Raw genomic sequence first — 20,718 nt, 5'->3', positions numbered from 1 at the left:
AATCCATCCCAGTTGCCTTTGCCTGGAGGCAAGATCAATCTTGGGGCTCCAACCCCCTCCCCCACCATGATATATTTAAAGAGCAAGATAAGCTGGGTACACACTAGACGACGTGTCTACCCAGTGATGTCATCAGCGGGGCAGGACAAGGCAGCCGGGCAGGCATAGGCAAGTGCGATGGCGGGTGGGGGTTAGTGGGGGTCATGCTGCAATATCAGGCTAAGGGTCACGCACAGAAGCCCCAGCAGTCCTTACAGCACATCATAGGGACGGGATCATACATTTTGCAGGGCTACGATCATGACCATAGACATGTGGGGGGACGCCCAGCACAGGGCTATCCCGCCCTGCATGTTAGTGCCCCCCCCCCCCCACCACGCAGAAGTGCAAAAGCATCACACAGCAGCGATGCTTTTGCACTTTAGGAGTAGATCCCGGACAGTGCAGCTTTAGCGCGCTGGCCGTTCCGCCCAGTGACCGCCTCTGCCTGTCAATCAGCGCTGGCGCATGCGCAGTTCTGACCCGATTGTACCGCTGTGATAAACTGCAGCGTGCGATTGGGTCAGAATGACCCCCAAACTCCCTCTACGTTAACTAATAAGAGAAGGTTAGGGTTTGATTGATTCACTGTAAATAGTGAACAGTTTCCATATACTTATTAAGTGTTGCTGCCTAGTGTCCTCACCCGATTTCTAGGGATGCAGTTTGAATCCTGGCGATGTTTGCGGTCAGAATACCAGTTCCAGAATCCTGACACTTCTCAGAATCCTGACGCCGTAATCCCAACAGTCAGCATCCCGAACGTAAGTATGCCAGGGATGGTTAGGCTTAGGCACTATGAGGAGGGTTAGGGTTAGGCTCTGGGAGAGTAGGGAAAGGCACTGGGAGGGGTTAGGCTTTGGAAGGGGAGGGTTAGTGTTAGGCTGTGGATGTGGGGGGTCATGGCAAGGCACTATGAGGAGGGTTAGGGTTAGGCTCTGAGAGAGTAGGGAAAGGCACTGGGAGGGGTTAGGCCAGGGGTGGGCAATTATTTCAGCTGAGGGGCCACTTGACATTTCCTGTCAGTATCCGAGGGCCACATACAAAATAGCAGCTCGCCCCACTTGCCAAAAATATAGGGACGTGGCTTCATGTGGAAGGGGTGTGGGCAAAAAATAATACAGATTCATATTAGGCTGCACAATAGTCTCCATTATTCAAATTGCGCCACACAGCGCCACTTACACACATTACACCAGGTAGAGCCCCTTTTACACACATTACGGCAGGTAGAGAGCCTTTTTACACATTAACATTTTATTTAGGATAATTATTGTGCAGCAAGCAAATTATCCAGTGTGTTATGGCCCCTGGGGGAAGGTGTGACACGGTGACAGAACACGGTGGGGGTGACACGGTGACAGAACACGGTGGGGGTGACAGAACACGGGGGGTGTGACACAGTGACAGAACACGGGGGGTGTGACATAGTGACAGAACACGGGGGGTGTGACACGGTGACAGAACACGGGGAGGGGGGGTGACAGTGACAGAACACGGGTGTGTGACACGGTGACAGAACACGGTGGGGGTGACAGTGACAGAACACGGGTGTGTGACACAGTGACAGAACACGGGGGAGGGGGGGGGGGGGGGTGACAGTGACCGAACACGGGGAGGTGACACAGAGACAGAACACGGGGAGGTGACTGTGACAGAACACGGGGGGTGTGACACAGTGACAGAACACGGGGGGTGTGACACAGTGACAGAACACGGGGGGTGTGACACAGTGACAGAACACGGGGGGTGTGACACAGTGACAGAACACGGGGGGTGTGACACAGTGACAGAACACGGGGGGTGTGACATAGTGACAGAACACGGGGGGTGTGACATAGTGACAGAACACAGGGGGTGTGACATAGTGACAGAACACGGGGGTGTGACACAGTGACAGAACACGGGGGGTGTGACATAGTGACAGAACACGGGGGGTGTGACATAGTGACAGAACACGGGGGGTGTGACATAGTGACAGAACACAGGGTGTGACAGTGACAGAACACAGGGGTGTGACACAGTGACAGTACACGGGGGGTGTGACACAGTGATAGAACACGGGGGGGTGACAGTGACAGAACACGGGGGGGTGACACAGTGACAGAACACGGGGGGGGTGACACAGTGACAGAACACGGGGGGGTGACACAGTGACAGAACACGGGGGGGTGACACAGTGACAGAACACGGGGGGGTGACACAGTGACAGAACACGGGGGGGTGACACAGTGACAGAACACGGGGGGGTGACACAGTGACAGAACACGGGGGGGGGTGACATAGTGACAGGACACGGGGGGTGTGACATAGTGACAGGACACGGGGGGTGTGACATAGTGACAGGACACGGGGGGTGTGACATAGTGACAGGACACGGGGGGGTGACAGTGACAGAACACGGGGGGGGGGTGACAGTGACAGAACACGGGGGGGGGGGTGACAGTGACAGAACACGGGGGGGGGGTGACAGTGACAGAACACGGGGGGGGTGACAGTGACAGAACACGGGGGGGGTGACAGTGACAGAACACGGGGGGGGGGGGTGACAGTGACAGAACACGGGGGGGGGTGACACAGTGACAGAACACGGGGGGGGGGGGGGGTGACAGTGACAGAACACGGGGTGGGGGGGCGACAGTGACAGAACATGGGGGTGACATGGTGACAGAACACGGGGGGGTGACTGTGACAGAACACGGGGGGGGGGGGGGGGTGACACAGTGACAGAACACGGGGTGGGGGGGGGTGACAGTGACAGAACATGGGGGTGACATGGTGACAGAACACGGGGGGGTGACTGTGACAGAACACGGGGGGGGGGGGGGGTGACACAGTGACAGAACACGGGGTGGGGGGGGGTGACAGTGACAGAACATGGGGGTGACATGGTGACAGAACACGGGAGGGGTTGGTACAGCGAGAGCTAAAGATCTCTCCCCCAACCTAAGAACAGTCTGACGCTACTGCCCGCACACACAAATATATGCACACTATCACACACACACACACTTTCACTTTTCCCATTAACTTACTGATCTGGCTGGCAGTGGCAGGAAGGATGGATCTGTAGCAGTCTGGCTCTTGTCCCGTGTAGCTCCGCCCCCTGAGGTCCCATGTAGCCCCGCCCCCTTCTCGGCTGAACACAGCCGTTGTCACTAGGGACTCTGGAGGAGGCTGCTACAACGCAGCAGCAGGAGCAGCAGGGGAGAGAGGCGCCGCTGGCAGCTTGGAGGTACTGCAGTGCAGAGCAATGACAAGCAGCTCAGCCGGTCGGGCCGCTTGTCATTGCTCGCTGGTGGGAGGCAGTGGGCCGGGCAGGATCGGTTTGCGGGCCGCATCCGGCCCGCGGGCCGTATTTTGCCCACCCCTAGACTAGAGGGATTGTTATGCTGTCAGTCTTCTAACATGATACAGCTGCCATTCTTTGTACAGTCTCAAATGTTATTCTATCCTCAGGCTCAGCCACCATTTGCGTCCAGTCCTCCTCATGACCCTTTGGATGGTTGGGACATGTTCCTAAAGGCAAGCCTGAGCCAGTTGTTTTGTAGTGTAGCATCATTAGGTCACACACACGGCTTATGAAGAGGAAAAAAAATATTAAAATATTTATTTTGTTTAATACATTAAATGGAGTAATACATTTTACTTAAGTCTGAATCAATTAAAAACAGATTGCTGTTGTACCCCCCCCCCCCCCTTCCTTACAAAGCCCCATCCCCCAAACCAACAAGGTCACTTTAATAGTGGGGACCTCTTCTGGAACAGTTTCTAAGATCCTTTGTAAGGGAGAGACGTCGCAGGAACAGGTATCACAGCTGCGTCATAAGTGGACACTAGGCTGGACCCTGTTGCCCAATCTACGGCTGCGTAAAGTACTCTATCCAGCATGGATGCAAAAGACGACACCATCATGGTAAGTGGGCACTCAGGGGGTCATTCCGACCTGATCGCTCGCTGCAGTTTGTCGCAGTTCAACGATTGGGTCGGAACTGCGCATGCGCCGACACCGCAGTGCGCCGGCGCATGGCAGCCGTCGTTACCTACCAATTGCCTCTGAGACAGGAGTTACTCCTCAAATACAAAGGGATCGCCTCTGTGCGATGCTTTTGTATTTGTGCGGGGGGGGGGGCACGGACATGCGGGGCGGACTAGCCCTGTGCTGGGCGTCCTCCCGCATGTCTGAGTTTATGATCGTGGCTGTGCTAAATTTAGCACAGCTACGATCAACTCGGAATGACCCCCTCAGTTCAGCTGAACTACGCAGAGTAGTACACTCATTAATCAGAGCGTATATCCCACACCATTGGGATGTTACAAGTATGCACGTGTTCCGTTCATCGTGTATTTTGACAAAAAAAAAAAAAAAACACAACATACTGAGGGCCTTGAAAAGTGATAAAGTGCCAACCAATTAGCTCCTAACTGTCACTTTTCAAGCACAGTCTGTAACATGGCAGTTAGGAGCTGATCGGTTGGTAATTTATCACGGTGCAATTAATCATTTTTCAAAAGATTTTAGTACATCTCCCCCTGAGAATACTGAGGAATACATTTTGCATTATAAACGCAAATCATAACTGCCAAACAAAATAATTCATATGCTCCCGCTGTCTAACCTATGGATACAGATTGATCGCTGTCAGCATCTGCTCTGTATCCCTCAATTACAGCTCTGAGCAGCAAAAATCAGATGAGAAAGTTTCATATTTATACTATAGAGACAGTAGTATAAGCTACCTGTACCTAAACTCATATTGTGACTGATTAGTATACTGAACAGATGTGTGTAAGTGCAGGGCCCTCTGTATACAGAGAGAGAATGGATATGTCCCATCACATATAAATACATTATTCCTATGGCATTCTGCTGCAAGGATAATCTGGGCCAGACTCTGGCTCGAAAAGGGCTATTACTCTTGGAGAACAAGAAATCCCCCTCATACTGTAGATGAAGTTATATAAAAACCTGAATCTGGAGACGTGGAGACATCCCTTACACCAGAAAGCCAGCTCCAATCTACACCCAGCTAAAATCTTTACATAGGTGGCCTGAGATAAACCAGAATCCATATATACTGCATGTGAGTAGCCCATCAGGGCTCATGTTCTACGTCTGGGAACATATCGGAACACTTTGGCTTACAGAACAAGTCCGGAACAGAAAGACTCCCAGGCGGCGAGGGTTGAGAGTCACCGTATTATGCAGACGTCTACAATGCAGAATTTGGCCCGGCAAGTGGGGCAAGGCACTTGGCTCGACAGCCAGGTCTCTGGGTGTTGCTGGTCCTGGCGGCTTGCAAACCACTTCCCCATACAGGTAAGGCACCACATGGGTCTGCAGTAGCACTGTTGGCATTCTCCTTCGTTGGATTCCTGGCAATATTTCACAAGCTTGATGTTGGCGTTAGTCTGCATGCAGCCAATGCAGGTCTCCAGTTCCTGTGAAAACATGTATTGAAGGCCTGTTACACGTATCAGAATACTAGAACACAGAATAATGGTAGAAGGACAAATAAAAGATCAAATAAGCTTGAAAGGGGCCTTTCTCATAAGCTCTCCATGCTATATAGTGCACTAGTCTCCTACAATTGCTGCAGTCAATCACAAGAAACGTTCCCTCTATCCCTCCTGCAAAGTTTTGGTAGGTACAGCAGTTCTATGACCAAAGATACAAGACACATAACATATTCCACTTCTATGGAAGAGAAGAAATATATTTTCAATGGATTGCAAATATACATTGTACTGATTACACGTTTGAGGTTTCAATAAACCATTTGCCAGACATCTGCGGACACACGCATATGCACAACGGCTCACCTGCATGAGCCCAAAACGTCGGCCTGCCCCAGATAAAGGGGAACAGCAGTGGGAAAGGGCATTTAAATGTAGTCAAATGACGAGTGCACCTGCTAGGAGACACATCATCGCCACCAATGATGATGATGACACTTAGTGAAACTTGTGCATATGCTGCCGATGATCTAGAGATGCGTACAGCTCTACATATGGCCAACAATACACTACTTTTCCATACACTCTCTTATACAGCAATTTACACGGCGATCGGAGAATCATTGAATATGGTGGGTACACATTCTGACACCTGGCTACCAAGAAGCCTTTACATGACTTGGGAGAGGATATACATCTCACCTGGTTGCTAGGCAGCTCGTAGAACCGATTGGATTCCACAACAGATCGGAAGGTTTCCAGGAAGATGTCACTCAAGGTCTGATGGATGACCACATTGGTTGCGTTTCGGATAGGGGCGTGAAGCTTCTCCCTCAGCTCCCCATATTCTGTGGAATTCAACCTATAAATGTATCAATGCTTAGTAAAGTATAAAAGCACAGGGGGAAAACAAACGACTTCTTTTCCAAAACAAGGTACCTGCACAGATCTTTTATCGAGAGGGGGGGGGTTTGATGTGTCAAACCTTGGAGAGAGATAAAGTGAAGAAGTTTGCTGTAGCAACCAACAGCTTCTGTCATTTTATAGACTGTTAGATTAAGGATAGCTAGAAGCCAAGAAGTCTCTATGGCAACTTCTCCACTTTCTCGCTCTGATGAATACTCTATATCTAATCTAGGTGATTACCTTTATATGGAGACAGAAATACAGCATGTTATTAATGATGTCTGCAGGGGGTTCCGACAAGTCCTAATATGGGACTCATGTAAAGCCGAATGAATTTGCTGAGCTGCAGGGCTGGTCATATCACATAAAGCACGGGTGGGGAACCAAGGGCCATTTAGATTTTTTCAACATCCTTCGCGGGCCATTTTTGAAGCGTGTACTCTCCTAGGAAAGTAGGCAAGGCCTTGCACATAATGCCCACATTAGTGCTCCTTACACATAATGGCCACAGCAATAGCTGCTCACACATACTGCCCACATTAATGCCAGTTACACATAATGCCCCAGTACAGTGCCAGTTACACATAATGCCCCAGTATAGTGCCAGCAGGGCATTCACCACCACTGCAGTACAGACTCCAGACTCCTTCACACCACTGGTCCAGGTCCTACATCCACTCCGCACCGCAGCACAGCAGCGCCATTCCTCCTGCTAGCAGAGCAGACCTCCGTTGGGATCTCTCTTCAATGCTGTCCCACATCACCGCCTGGAGACGTCTCTTATGTACTGAATCATGGGAGATGTAGTTTTTTTCTTACACTGTATACAGTGCACAGTGTGAGAAAAGTACATCTCCCATGATGCCATGCGCGGAGGACGACTCTACACTTTGAGTCTGCAACTAACTTGGCAGGGCCCCGGGCCGGATAAGGCCCGCGGGCCGGAGGTTCCCAACCCCTGACATAAAGCATGTAGCTCTGAAACTGTACTGTGTATATGCACTGGTTTTATGCCAGGAGACACCAGTAGTATACTGTATGCAGCTTAGTCCAGATGTGGCTTTGTAGCAGTAGCAGAAAATGCTAAACTGAAAGTACCACGTATAGTCCTATGTCTATACAGTGCAGAAACAATAACGGCACATAGGCCATGCAAATTGCAATTAAAACCAGATGCAAACCCAAAATTAAAATACTGCTTAGGTTTGATTGAATATAAACCCCCTTTCAAAGGATGGAATTGGAATCTGCTTTCTTGCTGTGGACTATTGCAAGTGTTATTGCAATAGTGGGCTGGATTCTGGCCTGCACACAATGCCAATATTCAAGGAGTTCAGCAATGTCTGCAAATATCCCTAAAAACTCTGGAGATGTTAATGAGACGCGCGGTATCAGAATGTATTGGAAATGTGCTGGCCATTCGTGGGCAGTGACTTGGAGGTGGCTATTCAGATGCACTGAGAGGTATCACATTATGGGAGGGTTACTGAACTGGTTGTGTACGCACAATGGAGGCCATACTCGGCACGGGAAATCTGCATGTGCCATAGGGCAGGTGCAAGTTTCAATGGTGCGACCAATGCACCAGTGATATTACAGCTTCTATAGACGCGCAAAGTGTGCGTCAGAGTCCTTGCACAGTCAGACGCAGCAGCTTTTATACCAGGGGAAGGGCTGATGCTAGCACTAGCATAAAGTCACAGAAGAGACTATGGCAAAAAGTGATATAGCGGTCACAGCAGCCAAACTATCAATAGTATTAGTGGGAGGGAAAAGGCGCTCTCAGCCAATCAGAAGTGGCCTCCAGTTGTCATCATTAGTGCATAATTTGCACCAGAGGGCAACTGCCACCTACTAACAGGAGCAACAAAGCCTTTCTTGTGGTCAGCATAAGAGACAACTGCACAAACACGCCCTACCTGTACTTTGCCCGCGCTTGCACGCCCCCCCTTCAACCCGTGCATGATTAGTTGCTATAGCGACTGACGAGTAAATATTTTTGGTGCGCATGAGTAGTACTCAACATGGGTCCCTATTTGTTTTCTCTTTTTTTTTTTTTTTAAGGTTTTTAACTCTTGTCCCTTTTATTTTTTTTCCCTTGTAGAACTAGTAGGATCATTTACATTTTAGCATTTACCCATCTTTACAGGTATGGCTAAACCTACAATTACCAATGCATAAAGAGCACTTACAGCAAAACCTTAATTACCTGATATCGAAAGGCCTGACTTTGGGATTAATGCTGGCCACCCTGATTGTAATAAACTGGACAGGTGTGTTGGCTTCAGGGGACAGTTCATGCTGCCGGGATTCAGTGACTGTAAGGTGAATGTCTTCTTGCTTGGCCACATAAACCCTATAAGTGGTCACTTTCATCACCCATGTGTCAGTGACAATGACTCTGGCTCCGGTAACCCCGGTTGCAAACTTGTCGATTCTCCGGAACTCTGTGTTGATAGAAGAGGCCACCACCCACCAGCCAGAATGCGGGAGGGCATTATAGGACAGCAATCGCGCCAGAGGGTGATTACTCCACCTCTTCTGTGACCAATAGAGGGCGAGGAGGCTTGTAATCGTCGGCAGAATGACTGCAATCAAGGTGTACAATTTCCAGCCATCGCTAGCTGTGTAGAAGTAATAGAGCTTTTTCTCAGGGGCTGCAAAACACATTCCAATGTAATATCCTGCAGGCAAGAGGAAAGTCAGATCACTGCTTTTATAAAAGACATTTTTATTTCAAAAGTGCCCCCCTCAAATAGTGGAACAATAGGATATTAAGAATATTTAGTGTAATTGGATAAATGGCTGATAAAATGGCAACTCCGCTTGGGAACCGTAGGATTTACTAGCACCATCTTTTTATCATGTACATTGTGACACCTGACAACACCTATGTGTGTAACATTACCATAATAACATAAACACAGTGAAGAAAAAATACTGAATACATACAGACAACAACAAGGCAACTTCCAGCTATTTATCATGTTCTGCCATACTCATAGCATATCCCATATCAGCTCCGTTTCTTGTGACACATCCAGCCAGGGCAGCAGATGGCACAGCATGGGTGACTGGGGAAACGGCAGCTGATGGCACAGCACGGGTGACTGGGGAAAGGGCAGCTGATGGCACAGCACAGGTGACTGAGGAAAGGGCAGCTGATGGCACAGCACAGGTTACCGGGGAAAGGGCAGCTGATGGCACAGCACAGGTTACTGGGGAAAGGGCAGCTGATGGCACAGCACAGGTTACCGGGGAAAGGGCAGCAGATGGCACAGCACAGGTGACTGGGGGAAGGGCAGCTGATGGCACAGCACAGGTTACTGGGGAAAGGGCAGCAGATGGCACACCACGGGTGACTGGGGAAAGGGCAGCAGATGGCACACCACGGGTGACTGGGGAAACGGCAGCTGATGGCACAGCACAGGTTACTGGGGAAAAGGCAGCAGATGGCGCAGCACGGGTGACCGGGGAAAGGGTAGCAGATGGCACAGCACGGGTGACCGGGGAAAGGGCAACAGATGGCACAGCACGGGTGACTGGGGAAAGGGCAACAGATGGCACAGCATGGGTGACTTGGGACAGGGCAGCAGATGGCACCACATGGGTGACTGGGGAAAGCATGGGTTACTGGGGAAAGGGCACCGCACGGGTAACTGGGGAAACGGCAGCTGATGGCACCGCACGGGTGACCAGAGAAATGGCAGTTATGACCAGGGAAAAGACAGCTGATGGCATCGCACGGGTGACTGGGGAAACGGCAGCTGATGGCACAGCACGGGTGACTTGGGGAAACGGCAGCTGATGGCACAGCACGGGTGACTTGGGGAATCGGCAGCTGATGGCACAGCACGGGTGACTTGGGGAATCGGCAGCTGATGGCACAGCACGGGTGACTTGGGGAAACGGCAGCTGATGGCACAGCACAGGTTACTGGGGAAAGGGCAGCAGATGGCACAGCACGGGTGACCGGGGAAAGGGTAGCAGATGGCACAGCACGGGTGACCGGGGAAAGGGCAACAGATGGCACAGCACGGGTGACTGGGGAAAGGGCAGCTGATGGCACAGCACGGGTGACTGGGGAAAGGGCAGCTGATGGCACAGCACGGGTGACAGGGGAAAGGACAGCTGATGGCACAGCACGGGTGACAGGGGAAAGGACAGCTGATGGCACAGCACGGGTGACAGGGGAAAGGACAGCTGATGGCACAGCACGGGTGACAGGGGAAAGGGCACCGCACGGGTGACTGGGGAAACGGCAGCAGATGGCACAGCACGGGTGACTTGGGGAAGGGCAGCAGATGGCACATTACGGGTGACTTGGGGAAGGGCAGCAGATGGCACCACATTACGGGTGACTTGGGGAAGGGCAGCAGATGGCACCACATTACGGGTGACTTGGGGAAGGGCAGCAGATGGCACAGCACTGGTGACCCAACAGCAGATGGCACATCATCAGTAACCAGGGAAAGGACAGCTGATGGCACAGCACGGGTGACAGGGGAAAGGACAGCTGATGGCACAGCACGGGTGACAGGGGAAAGGGCACCGCACGGGTGACTGGGGAAACGGCAGCTGATGGCACATTACGGGTGACTTGGGGAAGGGCAGCAGATGGCACCACATTACGGGTGACTTGGGGAAGGGCAGCAGATGGCACCACATTACGGGTGACTTGGGGAAGGGCAGCAGATGGCACAGCACTGGTGACCCAACAGCAGATGGTACATCATCAGTAACCAGGGAAAGGATAGCAGATGGCACAGCACTGTTGACTAGGGATACGGCAACCTATGGCACAACATGGGCGGGTGATCTGGGGGTAGGGCAGCAGATGCTACAGCACAGGTAAACAGGGAGAGGGCAGCTACCAGGCAAAGCACGGGTGACCAGGGAAAGGGCAGCATTTGGCACAGCACGGCTGACCAGGGAAAGGGCAGCATTTTGCATAGCAATGGTGACCAGGGAAAGAGCAGCAGGGCAGGTACCGGGCACAGCTCACCCAGGGGCAGCAGGGAGTGCAGCAGCACCGTGGCCGTGGTCCTCCTGATGTGGTGATGGATGAAGGACACGTCCTCGCTCCCCAGCCAGCCAGACAGCAGGTTCTGTACCGTGATGCCGGCCGAGTGGAACTCATTGGGGGTGAAGACAAAACACACCGCGAACACCACGTAGGCTAAGGTGAAGGTAGCAGCAGGGCTCTCCATGACAGATGTGGGCAGGCACTGGGCACTTCCGCCCGGCCCGGCCGCTGGGGATGCCGGGAGCTGTAGTCCGCGCCGCGTAGTAGAAGAATCATGTGATGATACAATCACCTGTCAGTCACGTGAGGTCAATCTGGTGGTGGTGGCTGGCAGGGTGCTAGGTAGCAGTGACATGAGGGTTGGTTCTATATCGGAGGGGCTGAAGGGACCTTGTGACGTATTGAGGGGAGGAGCTACGTCACCAGAGGGAGGAGCTACGGGCGAACAGGGTACCCGAAAAGTACGCTCGCCACGCTTCGGGCACGGTGGCTCGCTCCGCTCCGCTTCCCTCACCACCTAATTACTAAAGGTAATAGTTGGTGGCGTGGATAGTAGAGGAACTATCCCGCTGGCCTAGCTCCTCCCCCTTGCGTCGTAACTCCTCCCCCTTACGGAAAAGGTCCCTTAGCCCACTTGATTCTAGCATCTACCGTGACATGAGGGTTGATGCTGGATTCAAGTGACCTAAGGGACCTTTTACGTCAGGGGGCGGAGCAATGACACAAGGGGGAGAAGCTAGGCCAGCGGGATAGTTCCTCTACTATCCATGCCACCAACTATTACTAGTAATCAGGTGGCGAGCCCGAAGCGCGGCGAGCGAAGCGAACCCGCAACTTTTCGGGTACCCTGTTGGGTCGTAGCTCCTCCCCCTGGTGACGTGTCTCCTCCCCTAGTGATGTCAGAAGGTCCCTACTCCCACTCCGATTTAGAACCAACCTTTCGTGTACCCTGTTCGGCCGTAGCTCCTCCCCTGGTGACGTCAGAAGGTCCCTTCTCCCACTCCGATTTAGAACCAACCGTGGCATGAGCGCTCCCCACCACTAACACGAGATTCATATAGACAGGGACATTTTGGTGGAGGGGGGATATTTATCAAAGCTTGGAGAGCAATATAGTCTCAGTCATACCTCCTAACATGACACTCTACAGGAGGGACAGAATACTCCTTGACTTCCCTCTTAGGGGAAGATTCAAATGTTTAAAAAGTCGGTTGGGGGTCTGGTTTTTTCCTGTTAGGAAAAAACAGACTCCCAACTGACTTTTCAAACATTTAAATCTCCCCCAGTATGTATGATTGCCGGCACCTTTGTTGAACAGGTTAGTGTATAAGAAAGGTGCCTCACCAAGGTGATAGCAATCATAAATAAAAAGAAAAGTCCAGAAGCAGAGCATTCTGTCCCTCCTGGAGAGGGTCGTGTTGGGAGGTATGGTCTCAGTGGACAGACATAAAGCATTAACCAATCAGCTGCTGTAATTTTTCCAACATGGCAGGAGCTGATTGGCTTTATCTCCATCCACTTTATCTCTCTACAAAGCTAAGTACATCTCTCCCCCACACATTGCCAACTCTGTAGGGTTAGACAAGTACTGTGAAAGTGTGAAGCATAAGATGGTATGTTGTCTAATCCGGTGGATCGGACTGACATATCGGGCACATCATCTAGTGCACAGGTTCTCAAACTCGGTCCTCAGGACCCCACACAGTGCATGTTTTGCAGTTCTCCTCACAGAATTGCAAGTGAAATAATTAGCTCCACCTGTGGACCTTTCAAAATGTGTCAGTGAGTAATTACTACACCTGTGCACCTGCTGGGTTACCTGCAAAACATGCACTGTGTGGGGTCCTGAGGACCGAGTTTGAGAACCACTGATCTAGTGTATACCCACTATGTCGCTGCCAATGCGCACGTCATCAGCTACATCCTCCGTCGGCCCTACATGCAGAGCCGATGGATTACATCTCTAGCGAGGGCCATGCTGCCAAATGCAGCTTGACTGTTGCTCCGTCTCTGCCGGCATCAGCAAGTGTACGCACTTGCCGATGCCGATGCCCCTACTTTGCCCGCAATGTTGTGCTGGGTACTCATCGTTAAGTGTGTACCCAGCTTTACCTTTACTTTAAGGTCGGCAGCAATCAGCACAGCAGGAAATTGCACAAAGTGAGGGGTCTATTTACTAAGCCTTGGATGGAGGTAAAGTGGAGAGAGATAAAGTAGCAGCCAATCAGCTCCTAACTGCCATATCACAGGCTGTGTTTGAAAAATGACAGGAGCTGGTTGGCTGGTACTTTATCCAAGGCTTAGTACATAGGCCCTCATTCCGAGTTGTTCGCTCGCTAGCTGCTTTTAGCAGCTTTGCACACGCTAGGCCGCCACCCTCTGGGAGTGTATCTTAGCTTAGCAGAATTGCGAACGAAAGATTTGCAGAATTGCAAAAAGAAATTTCTTAGCAGTTTCTGAGTAGCTCGAGACTTACTCTGCCACTGCGATCAGTTCAGTCAGTTTCGTTCCTGGTTTGACGTCACAAACACACCCAGCGTTCGGCCAGACACTCCCCCGTTTCTCCAGCCACTCCCGCGTTTTTCCCAGAAACGGCAGCGTTTTTTCACACACACACATAAAATGGCCAGTTTCCGCCCAGAAACACCCACTTCCTGTCAATCACACTCCGATCACCAGAACGAAGAAAAATCCTCGTTATGCCGTGAGTAAAATACCTAACTTTTGAGTAAAATAACTAACCGCATGCGCACTGCGACCTTTGCGCATGCGCAGTAAGCGACTAATCGCAATATAGCGAAACTCGGCAACGAGCGAACAACTCGGAATGAGGGTCATAGACCCCTAACATTGGCACAATACCATCACAGGTGGGAAAATGACAAACTTTCATCAAACACCAAACCATTGATGGCAAACCAAACAGTGGGCCCCAATTCAGAGATATCGATGGTTTACGTACGTTTCTGACATTTGTGAGCAGTAGCAGGGGACAGTGAGTGCTAACACATAAATATGCTTTCTCTTACGTCCTAGAGGATGCTGGGGACTCCGTAAGGACCATGGGGTATAGACGGGCTCCGCAGGAGACATGGGCACCTATAAAGAACTTTTAGTATGGGTGTGCACTGGCTCCTCCCTCTGTTCCCCTCCTCCAGACCTCAGTTAGAACCTGTGCCCAGAGGAGATAGGGTGCATTACAGGGGAGCTCTCCTGAGTTTCTCTGTTTAAAGAATTTTGTTAGGATTTTTTATTTTCAGGGAGCACTGCTGGCAACAGGCTCCCTGCATCGTGGGACTGAGGAGAGAGAAGCAGACCTACTTAACTGATAGGCTCTGCTTCTTAGGCTACTGAACACCATTAGCTTCAGAGGGAGTCGGAACGCAGGTCTCACCCTGCCGTTCGTCCCAGAGCCGCGCCGCCGTCCTCCTCGCAGAGCCAGAAGATAGAAGCCAGGTGAGTATGAGAAGAAAGAAGACTTCAAAGGCAGCAGAAGACTTCAGATCTTCACAGAGGTAAGCGAGCAGCGGTAACGCTGCGCGCCATTGCTCCCGGGACACACACACACAGCAGGCACAGATGGGTGCAGGGCGCAGGGGGGGCGCCCTGGGCAGCAATAAATCTCAGAACTGGCATATTGGGAGATATTAGGCTGCAGAGGCAGTAAATATGTGAACCCTCGCCATTTTTTGTAATTTCTAGTGGGACCGAAGCCCGCCGCTGAAGGGGGCGGAGCTTGTTCCTCAGCACTAACCAGCGCCATTTTCTCCACAGAAGCTGCAGAGACGCTGGCTCCCCGAACTCTCCCCTGCTGAATTCAGGACAGAGGGCTTAAAAAGAGGAAGGGGGGCACAATTCTTGGCGCAGTGAGTTATATTATATCAAAAAGTGCTGTCTGGTATTTCTACAGTGTCAGTGAGCGCTGGGTGTGTGCTGGCATACTCTCTCTCTGTCTCTCCAAAGGGCCTTATTAGGGAATTGTCCCCTTATAGCTATATCCCTGTGTGTGTGGGGTGTCGGTACGTGCGTGTCGGCATGTTTGAAGCGGAAGGCTCTTCCAAGGAGGAGGTGGAGCAGATGAGTGGTAAGTCCCCGTCGGTGGTGCCGACTCAAGAGTGGATGGATATGTGGCATATGTTAAATGCAAGTGTGGCATCACTACATAAGAGACTGGACAAAGCAGAGTCCAGGGAGACAACAGGGGGTCAATCCACGGATTGGACCGACTCACAGGGCCCTTCAGGGTCTCAGAAACGTCCCTTGTCACAAATAGTAGACACAGATACCGACACGGAGTCTGACTCCAGTGTCGACTACAATGAAGCTAGATTGCACCCTAGGGTGACAAAAAGTATTCATTGTATGATTATTGCAATAAAAGATGTTTTACATATCACTGATGAACCCTCTGTTCCCGACACGAGGGTACACATGTTTAAGGGGAAAAAGTAAGTAGTAACCTTTCCCCCATCTCATGAACTTAACGAGTTATTTGAAAAAGCTTGGGAAACTCCAGATAAGAAACTGCAGATTCCCAAAAGGATTCTTATGGCGTACCCTTTCCCTACGCAGGACAGGGTACGTTGGGAATCCTCTCCCACAGTGGACAAAGCTTTAACACGCCTGTCCAAAAAGGTGGCGCTGCCGTCTCCAGACACGGCAGCCCTCAAAGATCCTGCGTACCGCAGGCAGGAGACTACTTTAAAGTCTATGTATACACATACTGGTGCTTTGTTCAGGCCGGCCATTGCGTCGGCATGGGTATGTATCGCAGTTGCAGCTTGGACAGATACCTTGTCAGCTGACCTTGATACCCTAGACAGGGATACCATTTTATTAACTTTAGCCCATATTAAGGACGCAGTCTTATATATGAGAGATGCTCAAGTCCTCCCCGGCTTCTGCAAAATCCACCGCATGACGCTGGGGCTCGGTTCTGGGTTCGGTCAGACGTGGATCCTTAGGTGATGGAAATTGTTTCCCAAGGCTACAAGCTGGATTTCGAAGAGGTGCCCCTCGCCGATTTTTCAAGTCGGCCCTACCAGCTTCTCCCCAAGGGAGGGAAGTAGTGTTAGCTGCAATTCAAACGCTGTACAAACAGCAAGTGATTGTCAAGATCCCCCTGGCCCAACAGGAAAAAGGGTATTATTCGACCCTGTTTGTGGTTCCGAAGCCGGATGGTTCGGTCAGACCCATTTTAAATCTAAAATCCCTGAACATGTACATGAAAAAATTCAAATTCAAGATGGAATCGCTTCGAGCTGTAATATCCAGCCTTGAAGGGGGGGATTTTATGGTATCGCTGGACATAAAGGATGCTTACCTTCATGTCCCCATACATCCCTCTCATCAGGAGTACCTGAGATTCGCTGTACAGGACTGTCATTACCAGTTTCAGACGTTGCCGTTTGGGCTTTCCACGGCCCTGAGGATTTTCACCAAGGTGATGGCGGAAATGATGGTGCTCCTGCGCAAACAAGGAGTCACAATTATCCCATACTTGGACGATCTCCTGATAAAGGCAAGATCAAGAGATCAGTTTCTGAAGAACGTGGCGCTCTCCCTGAGAGTGCTCCAACAGCACGGTTGGATTCTAAATCTGCCAAAGTCTCAATTGGTTCCAATTACTCGACTGTTGTTCCTAGGCATGATTCTGGACACGGAACGAAAGAAGGTTTTTCTCCCGTCGGAAAAAGCCCAGGACCTCCAGACCATGGTCAGAGACCTGCTAAAGCTAAAAAGAGTGTCAGTTCATCAATGCACTCGAGTTCCGGGAAAAATGGTGGCAGCCTACGAGGCCATCCCCTTCGGCAGGTTTCATGCAAGGACTTTTCAGTGGGACCTTCTGGACAAGTGGTCCGGGTCCCATCTACAAATACATCAGACGATAACACTGTCCCCCAGGGCCAGAGTATCTCTCCTGTGGTGGCTGCACAGTGCTCACCTTCTAGAGGGTCGCAGGTTCGGCATTCAGGACTGGGTTCTGGTGACCACGGACGCGAGCCTCCGAGGGTGGGGAGCAGTCACACAAGGAAGAAACTTTCAGGGACTGTGGTCAAGCCAGGAGGCTTGTCTGCACATTAACATCCTGGAATTAAGAGCCGTATACAACGGCCTACGACAAGCGGAGGCTCTCCTTCGCAACCTACCAGTTCTGATTCAGTCAGACAATGTCACAGCGGTGGCTCATGTGAACCGCCAAGGCGGGACAAGGAGCAGAGTCGCAATGGCGGAGGCCACCAGGATTCTTCGCTGGGCGGAAAATCACGTAAGCGCTCTGTCAGCGGTCTTTATTCCGGGAGTGGACAACTGGGAAGCAGATTTCCTCAGCAGACACGATCTCCATCCAGGAGAGTGGGGACTTCATCAAGAAGTCTTTGCAGAGATAACAGGTCTCTGGGGAATTCCTCAAATAGACATGATGGCGTCACGCCTCAACAAAAAGCTTCGGAGGTACTGTGCCAGGTCCAGGGACCCTCAGGCAGTAGCGGTAGACGCCCTGGTGTTTCAGTCGGTCTATGTTTTGAGGATCATAAGACAAAAAAAAGAGTACAGATAATACTCATTGTTCCAGACTGGCCTCGAAGGGCCTGGTACTCAGATCTTCAGGAAATGATCACAGAAGATCCTTGGCCCCTTCCTCTCAGGGAGGACCTGTTGCAGCAGGGGCCCTGCATGTTCCAAGACTTACTGCGGTTACGTTTGACGGCATGGCGGTTGAACGCTGAATCCTAGCTGGGAAAGGTATTCCGGAGGAGGTCATACCTACTCTGATAAAGGCTAGGAAGGAGGTGACGGCGAAACATTATCACTGTATCTGGCGGAAGTATGTCTCTTGGTGTGAAACCAAGAATGCTCCTACGGAAGATTTCCATCTGGGCCGTTTTCTCCACTTCCCACAGACAGGAGTGGATATGGGCCTGAAGTTAGGCTCTATTAAAGTACAGATTTCGGGCCTATCTATATTCTTTCAGAAGGAATTGGCTTCTTTACCAGTAGTCCAGACTTTTGTGAAGGGAGTGCTGCACATCCAGCCTCCTTTTGTGCCCCCAGTGGCACCCTGGGACCTTAACGTGATGTTACAGTTCTTTAAATCTCACTGGTTTGAGCCCCTTCAAACGGTTGAATTTAAATTTCTCACTTGGAAGGTGGTCATGTTATTGGCCTTGACATCTGCAAGGCGTGTGTCAGAATTGGCGGCCTTGTCTCACAAGAGCCCCTACTTGATTTTTCATGTGGATAGAGCAGAATTGAGGACTCGTCCTCAATTTCTGCCGAAGGTGGTGTCTTAGTTTCATATGAACCAACCTATTGTGGTGCCTGTGGCTACGAGTGACTTGGAGGACTGTAGCTAGGACGGCTAGAGTGAGGAAAACAGAAGCCCTGTTTGTCCTGTATGCGGCCAACAAGGTTGGCGCACCTGCTTCTAAGCAGACTATTGCTCGCTGGATCTGTAACACGATTCAGCAGGCTCATTCTACAGCTGGATTGCCGTTACCAAATTCGGTCAAGGCCCATTCCACTAGGAAGGTGGGCTCTTCTTGGGCGGCTGCCCGAGGCGTCTCGGCATTACAGCTTTGCCGAGCAGCTACTTGGTCGGGTTCAAACACTTTTACTAAATTCTACAAGTTTGATACCCTGGCTGACGAGGACCTCGCATTTGCTCAGTCGGTGCTGCAGAGTCATCCGCACTCTCCCGCCCGGTCTGGAGCTTTGGTATAAACCCCATGGTCCTTATGGAGTCCCCAGCATCCTCTAGGGCGTAAGAGAAAATAAGATTTTAAACCTACCGGTAAATCTGTTTCTCCTAGTCCGTAGAGGATGCTGGGCGCCCATCCCAGTGCGGACTACCTCTGCAAGACTTGTATAGAGTTATTGCTTACATAAGGGTTATGTTACAGTTGGAATCGGTCTATGACTGATACTGTTTTTTGTTCATACTGTTAACTGGTTATGTGTACTCCAGGTTATATGGTATGATTGGTGTGGGCTGGTATGAATCTTGCCCTTCGGTTAACAAAATCCTTTCCTCATATTGTCCATCTCCTCTGGGCACAGTTCTCTAGCTGAGGTCTAGAGGAGGGGCATAGAGGGAGGAGCCAGTGCACACCCATACTAAAAGTTCTTTATAGGTGCCCATGTTTCCTGCGGAGCCCGTCTATACCCCATGGTCCTTACGGAGTCCCCAGCATCCTCTACGGACTAGGCGAAAAAGATTTACCGGTAGGTTTAAAATCTTATTTTTAATTTATGTAATAAGAACGGATTGGTAGTTTATTTTTCTCTATTCTATCACTCTCCAAACCTTAGCACATCTACTTCGTAGTGCCTGATTCTGAGTTGGAAGTAAAGTGAAAAAGGGCAAGTAACTATTCACCCAATCTAACCATGCTACAGTGCTGCGTGAGCAAATACAGTATTTTTGCATGCAGGGCACATACTGGCTGCTTTAGCATGTAGCCCACAAATACTGGAGAGCTTTAATTTTACACTGCAATTTATATTCGAGTTTGGATACATCCCTCTGAAATCTAAAGCTGGGTAAACCCATTAGCTACTTAGCAATCGATATAGCATATCCTTTATACAGACTGCTTTATCTGTCGCATGACCACATGACATAGATGCCTAGCCTCCCGCATCGTGTGGGGAGCTTCCATTTCAGTCATAAATCTCCTGCTGCTCTGCTTTGTAGGTGAAATCTCCCGGATTCTTCAGATTCTGCCAGGGGTGACACTAAGGAGTTTCTTTGCAGAAACAATGATTTGCTGTAGCTGCTCAGGAGTCACTGCTGACGACTCTCATGATCCCTCTTTGCGGGAACCCTGGAGAGAGAGACAGCAGCACATGAACTGTGGGTTACAGGGTCTTCTTATCTGTGCTGGTGTGCACTCATTCATAGCATGCTGCTGCTGCTGCTGAGCATTGTTAGTAATCTTTCTGTAGTTAAATACATTTGTTTAATTAGAGTATCTGGTGTCTGTAATGATTTGTTAAATGCTGTAATGGTATGGAAAACAGCACATCCAATAAATATAGGTAGTGCCTACAAGATACAGACGTCCAGTGTTTACAATAAAACAACATTTAATACACCAAAATCATAATTAACTTATATGTTCACACACAGTGTGGTATAACTAGTGGACTCCTTCAAATTCCTAGGGACCATAATCTCCTGGGACCTTTAAATGGGGGGTCCAGCGATGACGCGTGAAAGTACAGCAGAGGTTGTTCTTCCTCAGGCAACTAAGGAAGTTCAACATCCCACAGAAGCTTCTGCTCCTCTT

The 20,718-nt window shown here is 50.5% G+C and overlaps 1 protein-coding gene across 2 annotated transcripts; it reads right to left on the bottom strand.

Annotated features, from left to right (window-relative positions):
* Positions 1-5,118: 5,118 nt before the first annotated feature.
* On the bottom strand, positions 5,119-12,581 carry TMEM129 (transmembrane protein 129, E3 ubiquitin ligase). 2 transcript variants are annotated; one of them, XM_063924852.1, is made up of 4 exons: positions 12,557-12,581; positions 8,612-9,086; positions 6,199-6,358; positions 5,119-5,481 (listed from the first exon to the last, which is right to left on the bottom strand). In XM_063924852.1, the coding sequence occupies exons 1-4, from the start codon at positions 12,564-12,566 to the stop codon at positions 5,233-5,235; spliced, it is 894 nt and encodes a 297-aa protein (XP_063780922.1). In that variant the 5' UTR covers positions 12,567-12,581; the 3' UTR covers positions 5,119-5,232. The 2 variants fall into 2 exon arrangements, with proteins under 2 accessions (XP_063780922.1, XP_063780918.1); XM_063924848.1 differs by lacking the exon at positions 12,557-12,581 and adding an exon at positions 11,408-11,714.
* Between the last annotated feature and the right edge of the window lie 8,137 nt (positions 12,582-20,718).

The sequence above is a fragment of the Pseudophryne corroboree genome, chromosome 1 (genome assembly GCF_028390025.1).
Source record: "Pseudophryne corroboree isolate aPseCor3 chromosome 1, aPseCor3.hap2, whole genome shotgun sequence".
NCBI lineage: Eukaryota > Metazoa > Chordata > Amphibia > Anura > Myobatrachidae > Pseudophryne > Pseudophryne corroboree.
Note: the sequence above shows the minus strand (reverse complement) of the source record. Positions and strands in the feature narration are given on the sequence as shown.

Excerpts from the sequence above, each read along its gene's own strand:
- TMEM129 (XM_063924848.1), bottom strand. The coding sequence starts at position 11,612 with ATGGAGAGCCCTGCTGCTACCTTCACCTTAGCCTACGTGGTGTTCGCG. Across the intron at positions 9,087-11,407 it reads GCACTCCCTGCTGCCCCTGG|GATATTACATTGGAATGTGT; the intron begins GTGAGCTGTGCC and ends TCTTGCCTGCAG. Across the intron at positions 5,482-6,198 it reads ACGAGCTGCCTAGCAACCAG|GAACTGGAGACCTGCATTGG; the intron begins GTGAGATGTATA and ends ATGTTTTCACAG.